Raw genomic sequence first — 22360 nt, forward strand, 5'->3', positions numbered from 1 at the left:
TGGTGGATTGTGTATCCCTAACCTCCATATGTACAAGTGGGCAACCCAGCTCATTCCTCTGAATGATTGGCTTTTTAGCGACAGGGATGACATTGATATGTACTTGAACTTCAGCTATTGGAACCCTACGATCTGTATTCTCTCATCAACAGTGTGCAAATCCTGCATGCATTACCCAGATCACAGCCATTTCAGCCACACTTAGGCAATTCATACAATTCAAATACCAGCTCCATGTTTATTATCAACACTCCAGCTCAGGGCGGATGGGCAGAGCCACTTTGGCTGCTTGCTGGCATTGCAATAGTCTCGAGGGTACATTCCCACACACCTCATGGAGCTATCCCATCCCATGTGTTTGGGCTAGAATAGGTTGAAGGTATACAGGTTGAAGGTATACTGGGCTACAGATTCCCACTGGAACCCAAAGTGGCACTGTTGAGGAATATGGATGGATGGAAGGACAACTGTAGTGATGGTCTGTTGACTGGTCGGTGTTACTTAATTGCAAAATACGACAATGCAAAAACAATGGCGAAATGTCACCCTCCCCTACCTTGGATGAGTGGAGGAGACGTAAGGGCAGATGCACCCTGGGAGAGAAATCAGTGTACAAAGGGTGCCAAGTCAAATATCAGTGGATCTGATCCAAATGGATGTTAAAAAAAACTGATTGAGTGTCCTGGGCTTGGTCACCTTGCATGCAAAACTTAACATTGCAGATTCTGGGACGAATGGGAGAGTTTTTTATTTTCTTGATACTGTGGGATTTTATGTGTACTGGTCTTTTTAGTGCTTTGAATAAGGCATTGCATGCTTACTTTATGTAGGTTTGCTAACAATGGAAACAAGCATTGGAAATGCAATAGGTCTCGCATTAGAAAAGTTGTAGTTATTGGTCTTGTAAATGACATATTTTATTTATTTGTTGGTTTTTAAAATTGCTAAATTGATGGCTTTGTCATTTACAATGCCAATAGTTATAACTTTCGCGAATGTGACACCTATAGTATTTGGAATGCAACATGTTTTGTATTTACGTCACTTAGATGGCAGCTCTGGTCGTTAGGCCACATCTCTAGAGAGCAGGAGAGTGCAGCAGGGGAGAGAAGCACAGCAATGCAATAGGTCTCGCATTAGGAAAGTTTGAGCTATTGGTATTGTAAAGGACACATTTTTTATTTATGTGCTTGTTTTGAAAATAGCGAAATTAATAACTTTGTTATTTACAATGGCAATAGATTTATCTTTCGCAAATGTGACACCTATTGTAACTCAATATGTGTTGTGAGGGTGAGTGAGGGTGAGGGGTTGAGGGTGGGTGAGGGGTTGAGGGTGAGTGAGGGTGAGGGGTTGAGGGTGAGGGGTTGAGGGTGAGTGAGGGTGAGGGGTTGAGGGTGAGTGAGGGTGAGGGGTTGAGGGTGAGTGAGGGTGAGGGGTTGAGGGTGAGTGAGGGTGAGGGGTTGAGGGTGAGTGAGGGTGAGTGAGGGTGAGGGGTTGAGGGTGAGTGAGGGTGAGTGAGAGTGAGGGTGAGTGAGGGGTTGAGGGTGAGTGAGGGGTTGAGGGTGAGTGGTGGTTGAGGGTGAGTGGGGGTTGAGGGTGAGTGAGGGTGAGGGGTTGAGGGTGAGTGAGGGTGAGGGGTTGAGGGTGAGTGAGGGTGAGGGTGAGGGGTTGAGGGTGAGTGAGGGTGAGGGTGAGTGAGGGTGAGGGTGGGTGAGGGTGAGTGAGGGTGAGTGAGGGTGAGTGAGGGTGGGTGAGGGTGAGTGAGGGTGAGTGAGGGTGAGGGTGAGTGAGGGTGAGGGTGAGTGAGGGTGAGGGTGAGTGAGGGTGAGGGTGAGTGAGGGTGAGGGTGAGTGAGGGTGAGGGTGAGTGAGAGTGAGGGTGAGTGAGGGTGAGTGAGGGTGAGTGAGGTTGAGGGTGGGTGAGTGAGGGTGAGTGAGGGTGAGGGGGAGTGAGGGTGAGGGGTTGAGGGTGAGTGAGGGTGAGGGTGAGTGAGGGTGAGGGGTTGAGGTTGAGGGTGAGTGAGGGTGAGGGTGAGGGGTTGAGGGTGAGGGGTTGAGGGTGAGTGAGGGTGAGGGTGAGTGAGGGTGAGTGAGGGTGAGGGGTTGAGGGTGAGTGAGGGTGAGGGGTTGAGGGTGAGTGAGGGTGAGGGGTTGAGGGTGAGGGTGAGTGAGGGTGAGTGAGGGTGAGGGGTTGAGGGTGAGTGAGGGTGAGGGGTTGAGGGTGAGGGGTTGAGGGTGAGTGAGGGTGAGGGTGAGTGAGGGTGAGGGGTTGAGGGTGAGGGGTTGAGGGTGAGTGAGGGTGAGGGTGAGGGTGAGGGTGAGTGAGGGTGAGGGGTTGAGGGTGAGTGAGGGTGAGGGGTTGAGGGTGAGTGAGGGTGAGGGGTTGAGGGTGAGTGAGGGTGAGGGTGAGTGAGGGTGAGGGGTTGAGGTTGAGTGAGGGGTTGAGGGTGAGGGGTTGAGGGTGAGTGAGGGGTTGAGGGTGAGGGGTTGAGGGTGAGTGAGGGTGAGGGGTTGAGGGTGAGGGGTTGAGGGTGAGTGAGGGTGAGGGGTTGAGGGTGAGTGAGGGTGAGTGAGGGTGAGGGTGAGGGGTTGAGGGTGAGTGAGGGTGGGTGAGGGTGAGTGAGGGTGAGTGAGGGTGAGGGGTTGAGGGTGAGTGAGGGTGAGTGAGGGTGGGTGAGGGTGAGTGAGGGTGAGTGAGGGTGGGTGAGGGTGAGTGAGGGTGAGTGAGGGTGAGTGAGGGTGAGGGTGAGTGAGGGTGAGGGTGAGGGTGAGTGAGGGTGAGGGTGTGGGTGGGTGAGGGTGAGTGAGGGTGAGTGAGGGTGAGTGAGGGTGAGGGTGAGTGAGGGTGAGTGAGTGTGAGGGGTTGAGGGTGAGGGGTTGAGGGTGAGTGAGGGTGAGGGTGAGTGAGGGTGAGGGGTTGAGGGTGAGGGGTTGAGGGTGAGTGAGGGTGAGTGAGGGTGAGGGGTTGAGGGTGAGTGAGGGTGAGGGGTTGAGGGTGAGTGAGGGGTTGAGGGTGAGTGAGGGTGAGTGAGGGTGAGGGTGAGTGAGGGTGAGTGAGGGTGAGGGGTTGAGGGTGAGTGAGGTTGAGGGTGAGTGAGGGTGAGGGTGGGTGAGGGGTTGAGGGTGAGTGAGGGTGAGGGTGAGTGAGGGTGAGGGTGAGTGAGGGTGAGTGAGGGTGAAGGGTTGAGGGTGAGGGGTTGAGGGTGAGTGAGGGTGAGGGTGAGTGAGGGTGAGGGGTTGAGGGTGAGGGTGAGTGAGGGTGAGGGGTTGAGGGAGGGTGAGGGTGAGTGAGGGTGAGGGGTTGAGGGTGAGTGAGGTTGAGGGTGAGTGAGGGTGAGGGTGAGGGGTTGAGGGTGGGTGAGGGTGAGACAGACAGAGCAGACGGCGCAAACACACACAGGAGGCTGCACGTACGGCAATCGCAGAAGGCTCACGCACACAGCGTGCATAAGGTATACCTACATAGCAGATGACGAAGAGAATGTACACACAAACTGTGCCTACAACAGTAAATGCATTCCTTTAGAGAACACACACTTAGAGTATACAAAACATGGCGCACGCCTGCGGGCATAGTCACAAATAGGCACCCATACAGTCTGCGAGTACAGCAGACGCATGCACACAGCAGAAGGCAGCCTGCATAGAAAGACACGAGTGGAGCGCACACGCAGGGACATTCACAGCGTCCAAATGCACAGAGCGGGGTCACAGCTGACGCGGCGCTCGTGCAGGATACAACACACATGATTGAAGAGAGAGACAACTTGGAGGAATGCTTGTAGGTGTGTGTGTAGACGATGAGGGTGTGAAGCAGCAGGAATTTAATCTCCTATTTTTTTATATGAAATGTTGAGTTGCCCATAAAACCGTGTCTTGTTAAAAGGGTTATAAAAATAGTTATGATTAAAATCCGTGACTCGCTCAGTTTTCTGATTGACATTGTATCAGCTGGGATAGATAGTCAAAGCTGTCTAGTAGAAACTTCCAGTAAATTAGTATCGGGAGAGGCGGCATAACATGATTATTCGCTCTGCATAGGAGCTCTTTAGATGATGCAGTCTAATAAAAAAAATAGAGGTTTGCCAATGACATTTTGCTCCAAATTCAAAGATACAGCTAACTGCTGATTTACCTTAATCAGTGACACGGTGAAGCATGAACGCATGCGGTAATGACGGAGATGCAGTTCTTGACCCGAGTTACAGTTTCACGTTTCTTACTGGGGGTTGTTTTGCAACTTTACAGATTGGAATAATAATAATCCACTTTGCTGAACAATATAACATGTGAATTCACCACGAACCTATTGCAACTCGGTGTAAAAAGATAAAATCCCAAATCAAGACACAAGTATTGTTGCAAAAGGTGGTGTGAAGCAGCAGGAAAAGACAGCACCAACCCTAACGAAAACGAGTCAAAAGAAACACGAGAGACGGCGGAGGGCATTGCTGTGGGGAGGGGGGAGGAGAAATGCGACACAGCGGGCAGGGGAGGGGGCGGAGCGGGTAAAAAAAAAAAACAAGACGGAGAGAAGGCAGAGAAGGGGAGGGGGGAGGAGAAATGCGACACGGCGGGAGGGGGCGGAGCGGGTAGAGCGGCATGTGGGTGTGAAGCAGCCGGGGCCTTTGAAGTGAAGCTAAGCTTCACTTCAAAAGATGTCGGAGGAATGCGGCTGAGGGAACAGACGGCGATTTGGTGATGTGCACGCGCATTTTAGGTCAATGCGCAAGCGCATTGACCTAAAAGCCACGGGCACAGCACCAAATCGCCGCAGTTAGGTAAACTTTGTTTAAAGCCCTATAGTCTCGCTCTGCTCAATGCGCATGCGCATTGACAGGCGAGACCTAAAAAGTCTAAAGAATCACTTCTTTAATGCTTTCATTCTAGGGCCACATTTCTAATAATCTTATGATCTGCCAAAGATGTGCCCCACATGGCAACTGTGCAGTTAACACACCTACCTACGAGTCATAGTGGTTTTCAGTAATTTAGCCAAGAGCAAGCAGAGATCCATGCAGTAATACATGTAGTCTACATCGGGGTTAATCCTGAAGATTGATATCAAAGTCAACAGTGAGCCATGGTCAACAGTATATGGTGAGCTCCTGAAATGCAGTCATGCAATGATAGGCAGATTCCTCCACAGTCAGTAAACCTGACCCCACAACAATCCCTCACTTTGCACTATCAATGACACAGTCTGCATGATTGTCCCATATAACACTTATTTCTCCACCTGTAGTGAGGTTCTTCCGAGCCACCAGAGAAAGTTATAGGATGGTGCCCGGAAGACAGTCTGCCAGTGTCTGAGCCAATCTCCAGTTATACGGGTGTATTAAAAAACAGTGAAGTAGCTCTCATTCTAAAAAACGATGAACATCAACAAGTAAGTCACATGTATGTCCGTGTCCTCCATGCTACATATGCATGATATCTGGGAGATGCACCTAAAATCTATTGCTTGTACCTTTTAGTGCAAGATAAGATTGTGTAAGATTAGATTATAGTGTGTCTAACACTGAACCTCTTCTGCAGACTAATCACTGAAGATTTGAACCATTTGTCATTGATCAGTAATTTTGCTGATTGCTTTATAGGCCTTGAGATCCCAATTTGTGATTTATATTGGGAAACCTAACTGTAGTATTGCAAGTTCACCAACAAAGGGCTTATAGACAGGTTGCTGGCGTGTTCTCAAAGACCAGCAACATGCGTAAGGTATCTACAAAGGACTGGAGACAGGCTACAAGGTTAGGCCCTTCGGTGTTTTCCTTAACTCTAATCAAGCAAAGACTATTGTACTGACATCTATTTTCTAAGTCCTTGACCTTGGCGATAAGATACTGGCTCTCTATTATAGCACAATTCAATTGCTGAACTGTCATCGTCTAAGGTACAGATTCACCCCCCCCCCCCATTGTTGGATATCCTATGTTGCACAATCTTAGCATTAATGCCTGTTATCTCCACCAAGGTAGCGTACACCCCTTTATTCATTTCTATTACGCTCTTTATTAGGGTCTGTAATTCACCAAGTATGGTGCAAGGTAACCGGGGGTGGGAAAGGGATGGGGCAATTTGCAATCTACAGTTAAGTGGGTTGATGATGAAGGCTGCCCTGAGATGCTGTTCTTTTAGTATGATAAAATGCAAGTCATAACAAATCAGTTTACAATGAGCAACTGCAACTGCAACTTCATCCGAAGCACTCAAAGGGAATCATCCTGCCAGCAGGATGCATTAGTTAGAAATGAGCCATGGTGGATGGAGTCAGCTAAGCAAGCCCCAGTAACAGCAACCATGATCAAGAAGAGATGGCAAAAAAATACATTCATCCATTAAAGGAAGATGCAGTGACAAAAGTAGTACATCTACTTCAAGGAGAACAACGATTATTCAGCCCTCAGGAAGGAGTTACTTAAAAGAGGCCACCACAACATCAGCATCTCCATTATAGTCATCTGCAGATAACCGGAAAAGCAAGATATGATGAGACACAGTAAAGGTTTTCCTTCCGAAAATTCAGTAAACATATTCCTGAGTATACTAAGACATTTCCCACTAACATCTTCAGAGGAAAAAGATGCCAGAATTTGTAATTGGAGTCACAAGCCTGGTTCTAAGATGCCCGCTAGTTGGGATAGTTTTAGAAAGGCTGGCTTGTAGTAAATATTCCAGCAGAGCGGTACATCCTCGAAGGCCTTACTGATGGGCAACTGTCATAGATCATCGCAGTTATCACTCCCTCACGAGTCTGGTCTTCCAGCTCAGTCACCCAGTGCGCTGCATCTCCTTAATGTGTGCAAGGATCACCAGGGCAGACATTCAGCAGTTGATTTGTGTCTGGGGAGATCACTGCAAAATAGCTACTTGCAATAGGTACTCCACTTAACACCTACTTGAACAAAAACTTGAGCAATACCTGGTGGAGGCCTCATCCTCCGTAGAGAGGATCTCACTCTGGATTAGGTAGGCTGCTCGACACAACCAGATGCTACTGGAAGGTTCACGCAGCGAGCAAAGAGAAGCACCTCTCTTCAGCTGATACGCTGGGCTAGGAGGTCTTGACTGACCCTCAGAGACTGCACATGTGCCTACAGTAGTACTGTAGGCATTAATGAGGTGGAAGGACATTAGGGAGCTTCAACCATCATCACACTATGGGTTGCAATCAGTAGATTGATAATTCACAGAAAGTTTACAATACTTTCTATTTTGCTAATTAGAAGTACCACTGTTTACAGAACTCTCACTGCACTAGCTATCTTTTCCAAACAATGCGTATTTGGTCAATCTTGGTAAAGTTTCAAGACACAAAAAACACAGTAACACTTAACGATAAGAACTACTGAAGTGAGCTAATAAAAGGTGGTTCAAATGACGAAAAAGGAACAATAGGTATAGGTATTAAGAGCTTGTAGGTGAGTTTTCCTTAGGCTCCCCTCAGGGGGTTAAAAGAAGAAAGAGGCCATGCACCAATTTACAAATCCCCAAAACAGATTAACAGCATACTCTTTGGCAAAATGGCTACCCCCATGCATGTATCAATGTCTGTATTAATGCTGTCCAGAAATATAAAACATCACAAGCTGTTGCATGTGCATAACAGTTGCTGGGTAACAGCCTCCAAGAGAATAACTCTAAAAGCCATGTACAATATTTTGCAGCAAAATAATGTGATCGGGGTGAAAACCAAGTAAAACGATTAAAAAGTGTTAAATCATTTCTTCCCTCTCACTGTTGACTGCGCGGGCACATTCAGTAAATGACGAGCCAACTGTCTGATATCTGATTAACAGAAGCAAACATAGATTTTCTAAAGAAACTGTAAATACAGTTACCTGGCACAGAAGCTTTCGAAGGATGCCCATATTTTTTCTGTGGATATCTCCAGCGCCTTTTCCAAAACAGCCAATAGATCTCTGGCTGATAAGTTGGCAGACATTTTGTTTACAGCTGGAACCCTTTCTATGCATTGTCCTTTTGACAGATGACTATGGGCTCATATCTGAAGAATGTTTTATTTAGAGTTTCTTAAAAGAAACAAATCCAACAGAGCTGGCATGTGCACCAGTTTAATTGCAGATATAAAAATGGGCAAGTCCTTTCAATACGCCCTTTTAATATCACAAGACAACCCACTATGGAGCATCACAGAGTTTCAGCATATTTTCCACCACAAAAGGGGTTCATCTCTGAAGTACATTGTTGATGGTTTACCTGGAAAAAAGAAATGAAGATCTTTAAGACAAAAATCTTGAATGTTTATGTTTCTCCTGTAAAAGACAACCAGGCCCTGACAAGCGAGGAACTAATGGAGGGAGTATGAAAAAGTGATCTATCAGGGTTTGGCTGACTTACAGTAGTGTGAACTTCATTGGCTACTAAAAAACATAAACCCAATGTCACTGCAATCAAGATTACAAAAATAATGTGAAACCCATATGTGGCAACAGAAAGGCAAAACAAGCAAGAATGAGCAGGTAAGTCTTCATGTGAAAATCCAAATAAAGAAACCCCATAAAGGATTCTCCTGCTCCGCCAGTGTCCCTGGAGACCTGACTTAACAGGCCTCGAAAAATCCACTCGCCATGGCCAGTCAGATTTGATCAGGTCAAGCTATTTTCAGCATTTAGTCTTGCCTGTGCTGGCGAGCGAACTTAAGCTTAAAGGAACAGGTGTTCCGTTCATTCAGAAAGTGAATGAGCAATAAAGACACCTTTATATTTTGTTTTTATCTTGACACATCTGCTCTCTGTTCAAAGACAGAGGTCAAATGTCAGCTTGTCTTTTTACTAATTGTTACTTATCTGTTCCTGTAAAATAAAGTTTGCTTTTCTTTCTATTATTACAGTTAGTGGTTTTTGTCAAGTGAGCTGTCTGACAATCATTGTGAAACAAAAGGCTGCAAAACGTCAGTTTTTTTCAATATATCAGGAATTACAAATTTTTTTTTTTTGTTATTCAGAAGAGTGATGCATACAAAGATTTCAATAGGAGCAAAACAAATCAGAACACTTAACTTGGTGATGTGCAAATGAAAAATTTGCAGAAACTTGATTTACAAACATGTATTCTATAGTTTTATCAGTAAAACCACGTCAGAGGGAAATATTGTGGTCATCTCAATGGAGAATCTGCTGATTGCAAATAATGCGCCACCATTTCATGCTTCAGGTATGTATTTTTTTTAAGTGATCGTTTTTAAACATGATTTGAGAAACATTCCTGCCCCCTGATGACAATACAGCTAATGCCCTAAGGCAAATCAGCAGTCATGTGTTACATATATGTGGCTAGATTTGTATTATATATGGAGGAATCGTTTATTTAGTCTATTAAATAAAACAAAATTGTTTTTGTACAGCAGACATGCTGAACTCGTGTATCTGAAGTTGCTCTCATAAGTGATGAAGAAAATGCGCCTCAGTGAATTAAAATATTTGCCCAGGATCACATAATTAGAAACCAGTTTCTGAGTCAAGAGCATTATAATTAGGTCAGGTAGATTATTTAAGTCACTAGACCTGTAGGTCTAGTAAACTTTTTGGGATTTTTCAAGGCCTGCTTAACAGTTTACTAGAACAGAGTTCACTAGACCAGAGGCGACGCAGGAAACAGAATGTGGAACACCAGTCAAAGAAACATATGTACAAACAGTGACTGGTGACACAAGGAACATTACATAACATCACCAATACATCATCTTTGCCCTTACAATAAAAGCCTAAAAAAGATATAAGTATAAATGAACAACAAAATACGTCAGCAATAAAATATGAACACAGTATAAAATGAGGAATACAAATTACAAGACCACTGAATTAATATATAGAGAAGAACACTGAATTATGGCATAAATGAATCTCTATAACTAATAGGAATGGACACATTGCGATTCGATCTTCCAGCAAGTCTTCCTAGCACCTTGCAAGCCAGTGGAATTCACCACAGGAGACCCATTAGAAGACGTTGGCACAACAGATGCACCAACTGTACCAGGATGTCATTGCTAGCATAGACTGACTCAGCACTTACGTCAACAGAAGACAAAGAATTAGCCAAATGGGGATCACTAACATCACAATCAAACTACCAAGAACTTTCAAGAAGGGAATCGCCACCCCGAACCCAATTTTCTTGCCACGCCTTTTTCCTCAAAAAGCATCACCCCTTTGGATAGTTTAGACGTTCCTACAAGCAACATAAACTTAGACGCCTTGGTTTTTACTTTGTGGTGCTTCTTGATGAACACCCAATTCCCAAATTATAAGCCAAGATCCTTTGTGACATGCTTGATTCCCAAATTAGCTTTCAATGCAATCTGTTTACTTCTGACTTTATCAGAGAAATCAAGATCAAAACCAAAACAGGTAGGACTTTCCTTAAAACCTTTAATTCAGTCAGGACATAGCACATATTTGGGCACTCTATTGAGTAACAACCTGAATGGAGACTCCCCTGTAGTACTGCGAGGAGTAACCCAATAACTCCGTATTTTCTTCCACAAAAACCCTTCCACTGGCTTACCTGTGTATAGTTTGGAACCTCCTTTAAAAAATCTATTCATGTGTTCATTGGAAGTGGGAGTTTAAAAGCGACCTGCAAATGCTTAATCTGTAGATCATCAACAAATGTTCTCATCTGAGGAGACTTAAAACGAGTCTCATTATAACCAGTTCTCTGTGGGTGGGGTGGGTCCTCAATTTAAAATTTTCTTTGCAAAACACAGTAACGGAAGTGGTGTCAGGTGAAACGACAAAAATCTAAATACACTCCCCTAATGAAAGAGTCTACTAAGACCGACATATACCTTTTATTGGCAGGTAATAGCTAAAAAGATCCTGCAATTAAGTGCAACATTCCCCCTTAGGCCACTTGTTAGGGTAACCATGTGCAATGTTGTCTCACAAGTCCTTCAGTATTTATCATAGACAAGGCAAGTGCTGCAAGAAGATCGACTCATTTACCTGTGAATCTAGGCCCTGCCACCAATAAAATAGCTTAAGATTTCCAAATAGTTGCAGTAACCCCTAGAGGACCCCCATAGGCAAACTTGATCAAGGAATTTAGATTGGTGGAATCAGGACTTCATGGCGAAGAAAAAACAGTTAACTAGGGATAGCTCTCCAGCAAATTAGGCAAAAGCTTTCAAACTAATTTCCAAGTTTTTTCTTTAGGCCAACCAATCTTTACAAATGTCATAACATTTTGAAATAATCCATCAGCACTTAATGCCACCAATCACCTTTTGCTAAGGATGAAGCTGTAATCTTTAGACAAATTATCATTTAAGGCTACAAAACATTCAACATTATCCATGTGTTGTCACCAGAATCCTTCTCTAAAGGCATCCTTGAGAGACAATCTGCTCTCGCTTTCTTATCACCACCTACACACTTAATCATAAAATTGTATTCATGCAGTCTAGAGAGCAAATAAACCAACCTAGCAGAAGCATTCCCTGCACCGTTAACATTAATCATGTAAATCATGAGTTTGTGATCTGTGAAAATGGCAAATTATGTACCCCACAAAAAGTTTATGAATTTTTCAACTGCTCTACGATTCACGCTCTATTGTGCTGTGATTGGAAAAGCTTCATTCACATTTTCTGATCATTCATACTTTTCTACCTTTTTCAAAAGTTTACGAAGAAGTTGCACCACAAATGCATCACTGTGTATGAAACAAGAAAAATACTCACAAAGACCCAAGAAAGTATGTAATGTATCCTTATCCTTAGCGGCAACTTAAATAGCTTGAACAAAAGACATTTTCAATTTGAAACCTTGTTTTGATACAGTGAAACAGTGACACTTGACACAGCTTTGTCACAAAAACATAACACACCATCACCACTACATCACACCAATTATGTTATATCTTATTGCAATTCTTCGCTGAACGCTGATTGAGCATTTTGGAATATGGAAAGAGGCAGTGCAATCGAGATTAGGAGGTTTCAAAAACTTAAATACAGTGTCCCATTAATGAAGCAGCACCTACAAGAACAGCAGGATGTAGTAAATACGACAGAATGGGACTACAAACGTGATTCTATCACATACCAGAAGGTATGTTCCAACACCTACAAGTGTTCAATGAGTGAAGGGATGCACACCATTGTTTACCCAATTTCTTTCATTCTTCCTGTTCCTCTTGCCTTTGTTCAGATTGCGTGCAGAACGGTTGTATAGGCCTACCCCACTGCCATCTGTTGAAATAAACTGTATTGGGATGGGGCTACATCTAGCCCCATGAAACCACTCGCACAGCATCATGCCGCCCATGGCGTGCATATGTATTCGAAGGTTCTTTAACCATTTTACAGTGCTATTCCATATTTTTCACCATATTTTTAGCTCCTTATTTAAACATGTTCATCAAATTTTTGTCCAAATCCACAGAAACAGATTCTAGTGCCAATTTCCAGTTTTCTAATATTCTGATCGTGCCGATCCGGGCCTCTTAAAAGAATATGAATAATGCGTTGTTCATCACAAGCAGCCTTTATTTCTCTTTAAAAACCCAATGCATTTCGGGCCCCTCCGTGCCCTTCTTCGGGGGTCACTACAATTAATAATAACAAAATTGACATTAGCGCTGTGATTCATAGGTATATACATAGTTACAATTAAAATTAAAATTCATCAGTGTTGCACTTTTTAACATAGCTTGTTCACGTATTACATCGCTCCCCTTATGTTTTATTCCTCGCACAACCGTTCGTCTGCCTTAACTGTCTCCAACTTACATTTTTTAGCTCCTGCGGTAACTGCTAATTATTCCCAGAGGCAAGAGGAACAGGAAGAATGAAAGAAATTGGGTAAACAATGGTGTGCATCCCTTCACTCATTGAACATTTATACTATAACCCCACCTAGGGAGTGCACCCACCGGAGAAGCATAATAAATGGAAAGAAGAAGTAATACACAGGAATTAATGGAAGATCCTAGTTCATAGCAAGTGGGACTAAACGTGTACTTATTAAATATAACATGAAACAACAGATTGTGGTAAAGTTTTTTTAAAAACATTACGGAAGAGAATCCAGGCACTTTTTGAATCGCGGATTTGCATGTTGAGAAATGTAGTTTTGAAAAGTTAGAATGCACGACAGGGTGGGAGGTTTGAAAGACGCAGCTGATTGGGAGGGAGAGCACGTAAGTGATACGATTTAAACAAGTGGGTGGGAGCAAGTAACTGATCTACAGTTCAGCGAGAGATGGCGATGATTGCAGTCTTTAACTAATAACCACAGCAGGTACGGAGGGAAGCGGGGTGAGGGAAACGTTGTTTGACTCATAAAGTATAAGCATGGGGTATACAAGGGAGTTTTTTTTCCTTTAAACTCATAATTAAGCAGTGTAAGGATGACGTAAGATACACATGTTTGGAAACTTTTACACGCTTTCATAACCCCTTAGAATTGGCAACTTTCTGAGTAAACTCGGGTGTAGAAGGGGAGTCTCTGTACGCAAATTGAAGGGTTGGACGATAGATATGACGGCATGGAGGTAAAGAGATTGGGACCATCTGGGAATAATTAGCAGTTACCGCAGGAGCTAAAAAATGTAAGTTGGAGACAGTTAAGGCAGACGAACGGTTGTGCGAGGAATAAAACATAAGGGGAGAGGATGTAAAATGTAAATGTAAATGTAAATGTGGGTGTACTTGTAAAGCACACTGCGACTCCTTGCCGGAGTATCGTGGCGCTGGAGACCGCTGGGGAACACGTCCTGGTTTTCCCTGTGAGATTGTCCCTTACTGGGTATCTCCAAGGTGAAACCAGGCATCCCCGGCGACTTGTGGGGGGCCGTTGTAGAGTTGAGGCAAGCTTAATGCCCAGAGTTGCCGAGTGTGATCCCTGGTTAGAGTAGGCACCGAGGCGAGAATTATCGAGTCCGTTGACCCTAGTCCACGACCCTGCCGCGTCGGGAATTGAACCCTGGTCCCGGGCCGTTCTCCGCTTCCGGGTCTGCCGCCTCTAACCAGTGAGCCACACCACTCCACTAATACGTGAACAAGCTATGTTAAAAAGTGCAACACTGATGAATTTGAATTTTATTTGTATCTATGTATATACCTATGAATCACAGCGCTAATGTCAATTTTGTTATTATTAATTGTAGTGACCCCCGAAGAAGGGCACGGAGGGGCCCGAAATGCATTGGGTTTTTAAAGAGAAATAAAGACTGCTTGTGATGAACAACGCATTATTCATATTCTTTTAAGAGGCCCGGATCGGCACGATCAGAATATTAGAAAACTGGAAATTGTCACTAGAATCGGTTTCTGTGGATTTGGACAAACATTTGATGAAAATGTTTAAATAAGGAGCTAAAAATATGGTGAAAAATAAATATGGAATAGCACTGTAAAATGGTAAAAGAACCTTCGAAATACATATGCACGCCATGGGCGGCATGATGCTCTACGAGTGGTTTCATGGGGCTAGATGTAGCCCCATCCCTATACAGTTCATTCCAACACCTACAAGGGCAGCCAGGAAAAGTAAAGTGCCACTGACCCTGTCTACATCTTCTGTACCACTACCTGCACCACGCTTCTCTAATAGCACAGAAAGGTAACAAAAGGCAACAAAAACAACAGGTAACATAAACAATGGCTGGATTTTACACTTGCAATTGAATTGTGGGAATTTTACTTCTCAAGAGATAAAATGTTGCCAACCAGATCGGTCAATACTTGGAATTTAAATAAAAATACGAGTTATATTTAAGCAACCGTACTGGTCTAATCAATGTTTATTTTCCGCTGTTGCCAAATTGCTAATTTATATTCTTGCAAGCCTAGCCATTTAACAACTGAGCAGCGATATCACATTAAGACACATAAATAACTTGCTAATTAACCGTCAATTTTCAAATACTCCGTTACTATGGAGTATACAAGCTGAACTGTGCTATATACAAATATAAAATAAATGTCTGCCTTTTAAAGCCCTTCAATCAAAGTCTACTACAACTGAGATTATGGGAGCGACTGTTTGATTTTAGTTGGGAAACACAATATCTAGGAGATTCGGATTAACTCATGCATGCTCAATGACACATGTGACACCTTCATCCAGTCATAACTTTTCCCCCAAGCAAAACATCGCATTATGGAGCATCCTTCACTTGAGCTGGAAAAGGTGCAGTTGTGCACAGGCTTAGGGACATTATACCTTAACTTTATTTTAATGGTGCTATGCACAGTCCTTTGTATGGTTTCCTAGCCCTTACCACTGCACAACAGTAAGGAACAAATATGTAAAAAAACAAAAAGTTCACAAAATCTATTTCCACACTTTCTCTCTCTTTACTTTTGCATTCCTTACATCAAATGCCTACATAAAGTTAAACATGTACCACAAAAATGGCTCCTTATTCTACTTTATCACACTTCACAATTTTTCGCCATAAGTCAATTTGGCAATCCTTATTTTCATTGATGACCATGAGCTTACAAGGGTGACTGAAGGGGTTGTGGCCTAAAACCTTTACAGGAGCAATTGACAGCTGCATAATCCTTTTTAAGGAACAATTTGGGCAATATGTATTAAATAATCCTCTTTTACATTATAAGTCACTGTAATGACACATGATGAAAATACTCTTTACATAAGCTGAAAATATACAGCCATTAAGATATAGAAATATGACCCAAGTAAAGTCTGCCATTGTTATGTTATGTGAAATTGTATAGAGCTCATTACTATTTGTTCAGTCCCATAGTGCTTTCGGAATCTGGGTGTCATTTTCGTTTATGGGGTATTTTAGTTGGTCGATTTGTAGATTGATTAGAGGGTGCGTTGGTCAAGAGGCTAACAACTAATGGAAGGTTCTATATGCAGTGTAAAATGTGAAGATGATGGAACGAGGTCAATTACTCCCACAGCAGGAACAAAAATAGGATAAATCACCCTGAGAACAGTTATAAGATGTAGACACATCTAATCTTAATTGCGACAGAAAATGAAGGGACAAAGGTGATGTCACAATAATATTGAGATGGCAGGTAACAGAAAAATCACATAATCAGAGTCTATCTTAGAAACCAGGCAGAATGACTTGTGCACTGTGCATAAGTTACTCGACAATGCGAGAAGTGTCAGCAAGCTAAGATATAAGAATAAATTGAAACAGGGAACAAAAAAATCAACTGAAATAGAGGACTGTAATTCGATAGGAGAACAGGCCTTCAAGCCCTCACTATATATAAGTAAAGCTGTTTTCTTAGTTATGCGTGATCTACACTGAAGGAATTGTAGTGTAATGGGCATGTGTTTGCAGTTAATTTAAGCACATGCTCATTATACAGTTGTAGAATTAAGGATTAGCTCACATTTATTTATTTATTTTAATTTTGTCAACAAGGTACATACATGTTGATGAGGCACAGGACATGGACTTATACACATGCATAATTCTGCTTTTACCCGGCACTGAGCAAACATCCGGAAACACCACGCAGATGCAGTTGCTAGAACCCCAGCACTGCTTACTCTGGTGGGGCACTTGGTGTAACTTGATCCCCAGCGACATCTACGCCGATGCCATGGTACCTTTTCCAGGGGCCCCAGATCTTATTGAGTTTCCCAGGGCAGCCCCTTGTGGTGTGCATTACTTTCTCAGCTGCCATGTACAGGTCCAGGGTGGATCCCATTCCTGCATTGTTAGTCGGTTTGGGATTCCCCAGTTTCTGGCTATATCTCTTTTAGCTACTATCAGCCCCAGATTACAGAAAAGTTGTTTGGATTTGGGAATGCCTATATCTGTGGGGATGACTAGGAAGATATACTTGGGGTTTAATGGTATTGTGGCTTCAAGGATCTCTGCAAATTTCCGAATAATTTTGGACCAGTATGTGACTATTGGAGGGCATTCCGGCGTAGCTCAAATTTAAGGGCACCAGGTTTCTGCAGCCTCCCGAACTGTTCTATTTGGAAAAGCTGCTGAAGGTGATTAACTGTGGGTAAGTACCAGCTTACTTCATATCACTGCGACGCCGTATTTTTTTTTTTTGCAGTTTTGCAGTTTTGCAGTTCTTGTCTATCATTCAACAAATAAGAACATTTGGAGAACTGTAGTCTTTGTTCAGTGCAACTGAAATGCCATGAAAACAATGATTTGTAAAGGAAAAGCTCAGGAGTGGAAATATACCCCCATGAATTGGATCCATTTGCTAAAACTAGTTATGAGGCACAGGAGTCCATTGATAACAGCCTCTGAATTGCAGCAGAAGTAATAATCATGTCCCTAAAATGAGGGGATTAACCCAGTGTTTCACAAACAGTGAGTCGCAATAAAGATGCCTTTAAATTCTGTGTTTAACTTGTCACGTTTTCCGGTGATTCAGAGGCAGAGGTCAAATTGCAGGCTGCTTTATTCTTTTAACATGGGGAATGGTGTTCACTTTCTTTCTCTGGCTGCAAAATGAGAGAAGTGTTTTAAAGTGAATTATGTTACAATGTTGGATGACATTTTTTGCAATACACAACACAATGTAAATTCTTGTAAACAAACAGTATGTATCCAGCAGTTATGCAAAGCAAAAATTAAGCACTTTTGTAATCCTGAAGTGTGCTGGAAAGAGATTTTGATAGGATCAAAACAAATCAAGAAACTTAATTGGTGAAGCACAAATGATAAATATTCAGAGAAACACGATTCCCACCCTTTATCATTTCTGTGCTATATAGTTTAATCAGTAAACTATATGCCTGCGCAAATGTAGTGGCCATTTCAATAGAAAATGTGCTGTCTGTAAATGATATGCACTACATCCCCTCAACACTTTCAACGGTCTTCATAAGAGTAGTGAGATTAATTACTTTTTAGTGCCACTGGATCTAGCAGCCTAATACTTGATCATTATGTCTCGATTTTATGTATTTGCGATCACAACCCACTTACTTTAGTGTTGGACCGCACACTGATGGAGAAGGGACAGCGGGAGAACATGGCCCCCTCTTACGAAATGGGGCGTTCGCATTAAATCAGAGATGGTGGATATAGAAGCCTTTCTGGGTAAACTTGTGTGTGAGAACAGTGAGCCATTCGGAGGGGACACCGGAAAACATCTGTAATTCTTTTAAATCTGTATGTTCTGCAGTGGACAAGGGGTTGAGGCAGTCTAAAGTTTCAAAGAATCCCCCACACATGGTGTGGTTTGAAATTGCCTGTACAATGGCTCGCAAAAAGCTGAAACTGGCTCTTTCTACTAGGCCGCACTCGAAAAGTGACATAATAAATACCAGAAGAATAAGTCTACCATGGGGGCCAGGAAATCTTTCCTGAGGGAAGAAGCCTGAGGAGCTGTCAAAAGCCTCCATCTTGAAAGACTCAGCACTGTTCTGGAAGGTTATGAATAGGCCTATCTTTACAGGGTATGAGAAACCCACCATAAATACTGCAATTTCAGTGGAGTTATGGGTTGCCCACTACAATAGTATTTAATCCTGATAATAGAGCAACTACTTAAGAGGGTGAAGAGATAGTTTATGGTAACCTGGTGCTGTATTCCAACCGTGCCGGCTCTACTGAAGTCAAGAACGTAATCATCGCCCTCAGACAGAGCGTGATGGGGAAAGCACCCTGCCCTAATGGAGTCCTTCTAGATCTCTTCAAAGACAACATTGCGCTATTGTCCAGATTCTGACAAAAGTTTTTAAAGCTTCTATTAGGGGGGGTCTCATACACATGTGGAAGAAAGCAGTAGTGGTTCCCACTTTTAAGAAAGAGGACTGCAAGGATCCCCGCTGCTACTGACCTATTTCCACCTTAGATATCTCCCTCAAGACCTTTAGTAGAATTTAGCAAGTAAGCTGGAGGACTGGCTGGTGGAAACCACATCCTTATCCAGAGTCCAATATGGATTTCAGCCCAGGCTGGGGATAGTTGAGCAATGCTTGGATCTCCAGCTGGTCACTGGCAAAAATGTCAAGGCAATGAGAGGTTCCATTCACCCAGCGTTTATGGACCTCTCCTCGGCCTTTGACACACTTAATAGATCTAAGCTCTGGGGAAAATTGCACAGGTAGGAATTGACCCAGCTATAATTGGCTTGTTGCAAAGAATGCACTGGGATTGGTTGATTAAGGTCAGGTTCGGTACGGAGGATGAATTCTCTCCTGAAATTAAATCCTCTATTGGAGTCAGACAGCGGAGCGTGATGGCCCCCTTAATGTTTCTTATTTACATTAATGACCTTCACCCTAGCCTATGCAAAGCAGGGGAAGATCTCCCCAAAGTGTAGTCAAGGGCCCAGCCCATTATATTGTATGCCAATGATTCGGTCCTTATATCAAGAACTGCAAAAGGCTTACAATGTCTTTTAGATTCCTTTCATAGCCTTATGGGGGAGGGGTTGATTTACGAACAAATCTCAGTAAATCCTACGCCATGAGTATTTGTCCAAATTTGATAAAACTCTAGTTCCATCTGGGTGGTACGGAAATTCAAAAGGTCAAGACTTTTAATTATTAGGCATCCCGCTAGACCAAAATGTAACTTGCCGCAGTCTATTCTCCAATAGGGTTATCTAGTCCCAAAGAGCCGTGGGGGCGATTTTCACCTTTGCACACAAACTACGGCAAACCAACGGTGCACGAAATTATTGCCATTTATAAAAGTAAGTGTACTTCTGTAGCTTCATATGAAGCTGGGGTGTGGGGGTGCAAAAGTGCTGGCCCTCTTGAGAAGGTTGAAAACAGTTCCTAAGAAGACTTCTTGCTTTTCCGCAAGCCACCCCCTCTTTTATATGCCACACTGAGGTGAGTTTGTACCCCCTGGAAAACAGGATTAAGTTGGACCCTGTTGCTCCGGTTTAGAATTTGGGGTTAAAAGGGTGTTTCACTGTCAAAAGATGTTCTGAAAGATTTGACTCTCCCAGGTTCATACGTTGGTGAACCCCTGGATTAATTATGTTATAGGGGGGTTTACGGACCTGGGTTTTGCAGACTTATATTACAGTCCAACAGATGCAAAACCAACTATGACGTCCCTGGTGAAAGAGGCATTCAGGGAAAGACACTGTAGCCTCCACCAGGCAAACTCTGACAAACTAAGTACTAGTGTCAACTATAACTCTATTAAAACATCGCTGGGTTGTGAATTTTATTTGCTTTCAATCTTTGATGCAAAAAGCAGGTTTTTGATGACCAGGTTTTGTTTTTAAATCTTTTTTATTTATTAGTGGCCTTTCCCAAGGATGTTGATTAGCAAACAACCTTGCCAAACTGTCCTTGTAATGATTCATCAAAGCAAAGTCCAATGCACTTTACTCTATTATGTCCTTTATATTGTCTGAACCGAAAGTGCATCCTGAGACCAATTATTAGTTCATCCAAGATTAAATCTCATAGAGAAGTGTTGCTTTAATTGTAAAAACTGTATGAGTTGGATACCTAAGTAGCAGTGTTAAATTGCATTCGTTGTGCAATTAGGATTTGAAATGTATGTGGGGCTGTGTGATATATGTTTCTATTATATGAACTTTTGTGACCCTATGATTTGGAGTTGATACGTCTTTAATCATGTTTTTATTACTCTCTTTATGTAGTTATAGGATTGTACTGTTTTATTCTGTGCTTTTATGGCTTGAGATTAGCCGAAAATAGATCTTTTAACTGACTGACTAGGCACTACCACAAGACGCTTTGGGTTACATTAAAAATCGCCCAGCCCAATGTCTATCAAAGGTAGGTGGGCTGCAAATGTTTGTTCTTCTAAAAAAGTGGGTTGTGGTTCTAAAAAGTTTGGGAACCACTTGATTAATCTACGTTTATTATCTTCCACGCATTTATGGGTAAGTGCTGGGGGAGACATGGTATAATGGGAATAAAGAGCTGCAAACACCTGATAGGATACGGTCGATAAGACTATCAACACCAACCCCCTGATCTCATTAAACCCACCTCCACTTTCTGTGTTTGCTTCATGTTCTGCATTACACCCTCAGTAAATGTACATACAGGTTAAATTAAAAATAGTTAATGTCTGTATTATGAGCATTTTGATTGCCTGAACGCCAGAAACTTCCTTTGCAACGTTGATACCTTGTAAGAAAAATCCTGCTGGCAAATAATTAATAGCCTCGGAAGTAATGAAAAAAATTCACCTTTACGTACAAAAGATTGACGCGTTAAGCATACCCAACTCTATTCTCCTAATCCAGAATAAAAAAATACAAAAACCAACATCAAATGGCGGTACAAAAGCTAAAATGTCCCCCTTCTTTGTCTACTAGCTCGGAAATAAAACGACCCCCATTTTCACACACTTCCTGCATATAAACATCACTTTAACACATCTTTCAACTGCAATCTTCAAATTCTGTACACTGCATAGTCTTTCCAACCTTCACATAAGAGCTACAGTTCAGGAAACAGCAACAAATCTGTTGAATAATAGAAAAAACACAAGCACTGGTAAAGCCAATAGGTTTGCCATTTAAAGAAAAGTGATTCATCAGACGGGGTCATAGATGGCAGCTGATGTGATGGCTGTCTTTTATTTGGGCACTCTGCTGTCTCTATAATATATGCAGTAATGTGAATTGATCCGAGGTCCTACAAGGGGACCCAATGGACGGAGTAAATATTCTAGGAGCCAGTGGCCCAAGTATTGCTACCAATTGTCACATTGTGCGCACGTTATCACACCCACTCACTTTCCGCAAGGAGAATGACGCCCAGTAGAGTATGATAGAAATTAAGCAAATTCAGAATCTACTCGGAGGAGGATAATGGAATCTATATATGAAATGTAACAGACTTATAACAAAGTACTCCATGTAAAGTTCTGGCAAAAAAGAGGGGTCCACGGGACGAGCAAAAGTAATATGTGATGGAAATAACTGGGTCAGGAGGCTGGCAGAATTCTTGAGAGAAGTTTACAATGGATAAATAAAGACGCACAAGTAGACTACACATGAGCCCGTTGGAATACCACAGCTCCTCAGGCCTCATTTAACAATCACAAAAAACACAGTTGATGGACAGAATGTAGAACAATGTCATACATTCACCCCAGTACAAGGATCTGGGCCTAAATCCATCGTTTTTTTGCACTCCACACCACCCTGGGTTAGACACTGGCTATATGCAAATCAGCTCTGACCCTGTGCCTCATGGGAACAGTCCAGTCCGAACTACCAAGCCATGTCTTTCCCAGACCGGAATCAAGCATCCAAGGACCGGTTTCTGGCTATCAGCCTTCTTCAGCCTGGATAGCTTGACTCCAGTGGTGTGGAGAGCCTGGGACTCACGTCTGAGCATCCCCAGCACACTCGGGGTGAAATTGCAAAAAACACAGTTGATGGACAGAATGTAGAACAATGTCAT

The 22360-nt window shown here is 42.8% G+C and overlaps 1 protein-coding gene across 4 annotated transcripts in view; it reads right to left on the reverse strand.

Annotated features, from left to right (window-relative positions):
- The window catches only part of DCAF17 (DDB1 and CUL4 associated factor 17), a 426798-nt gene that overhangs the window by 397564 nt on the left and 6874 nt on the right, over positions 1-22360 (reverse strand). For all 4 annotated transcript variants that reach the window (XM_078681578.1, XM_078681577.1, XM_078681579.1 and 1 more), the window contains exon 2: positions 7847-8225. In XM_078681578.1, coding sequence (XP_078537704.1) covers positions 7847-7981 — 135 coding nt within the window. In that variant the 5' untranslated portion in view covers positions 7982-8225. The remainder of the gene's footprint in view (positions 1-7846; positions 8226-22360) is intronic.

The sequence above is a fragment of the Lissotriton helveticus genome, chromosome 3_1 (assembly GCF_964261635.1).
Source record: "Lissotriton helveticus chromosome 3_1, aLisHel1.1, whole genome shotgun sequence".
NCBI classification, from domain to species: Eukaryota; Metazoa; Chordata; class Amphibia; order Caudata; family Salamandridae; genus Lissotriton; species Lissotriton helveticus.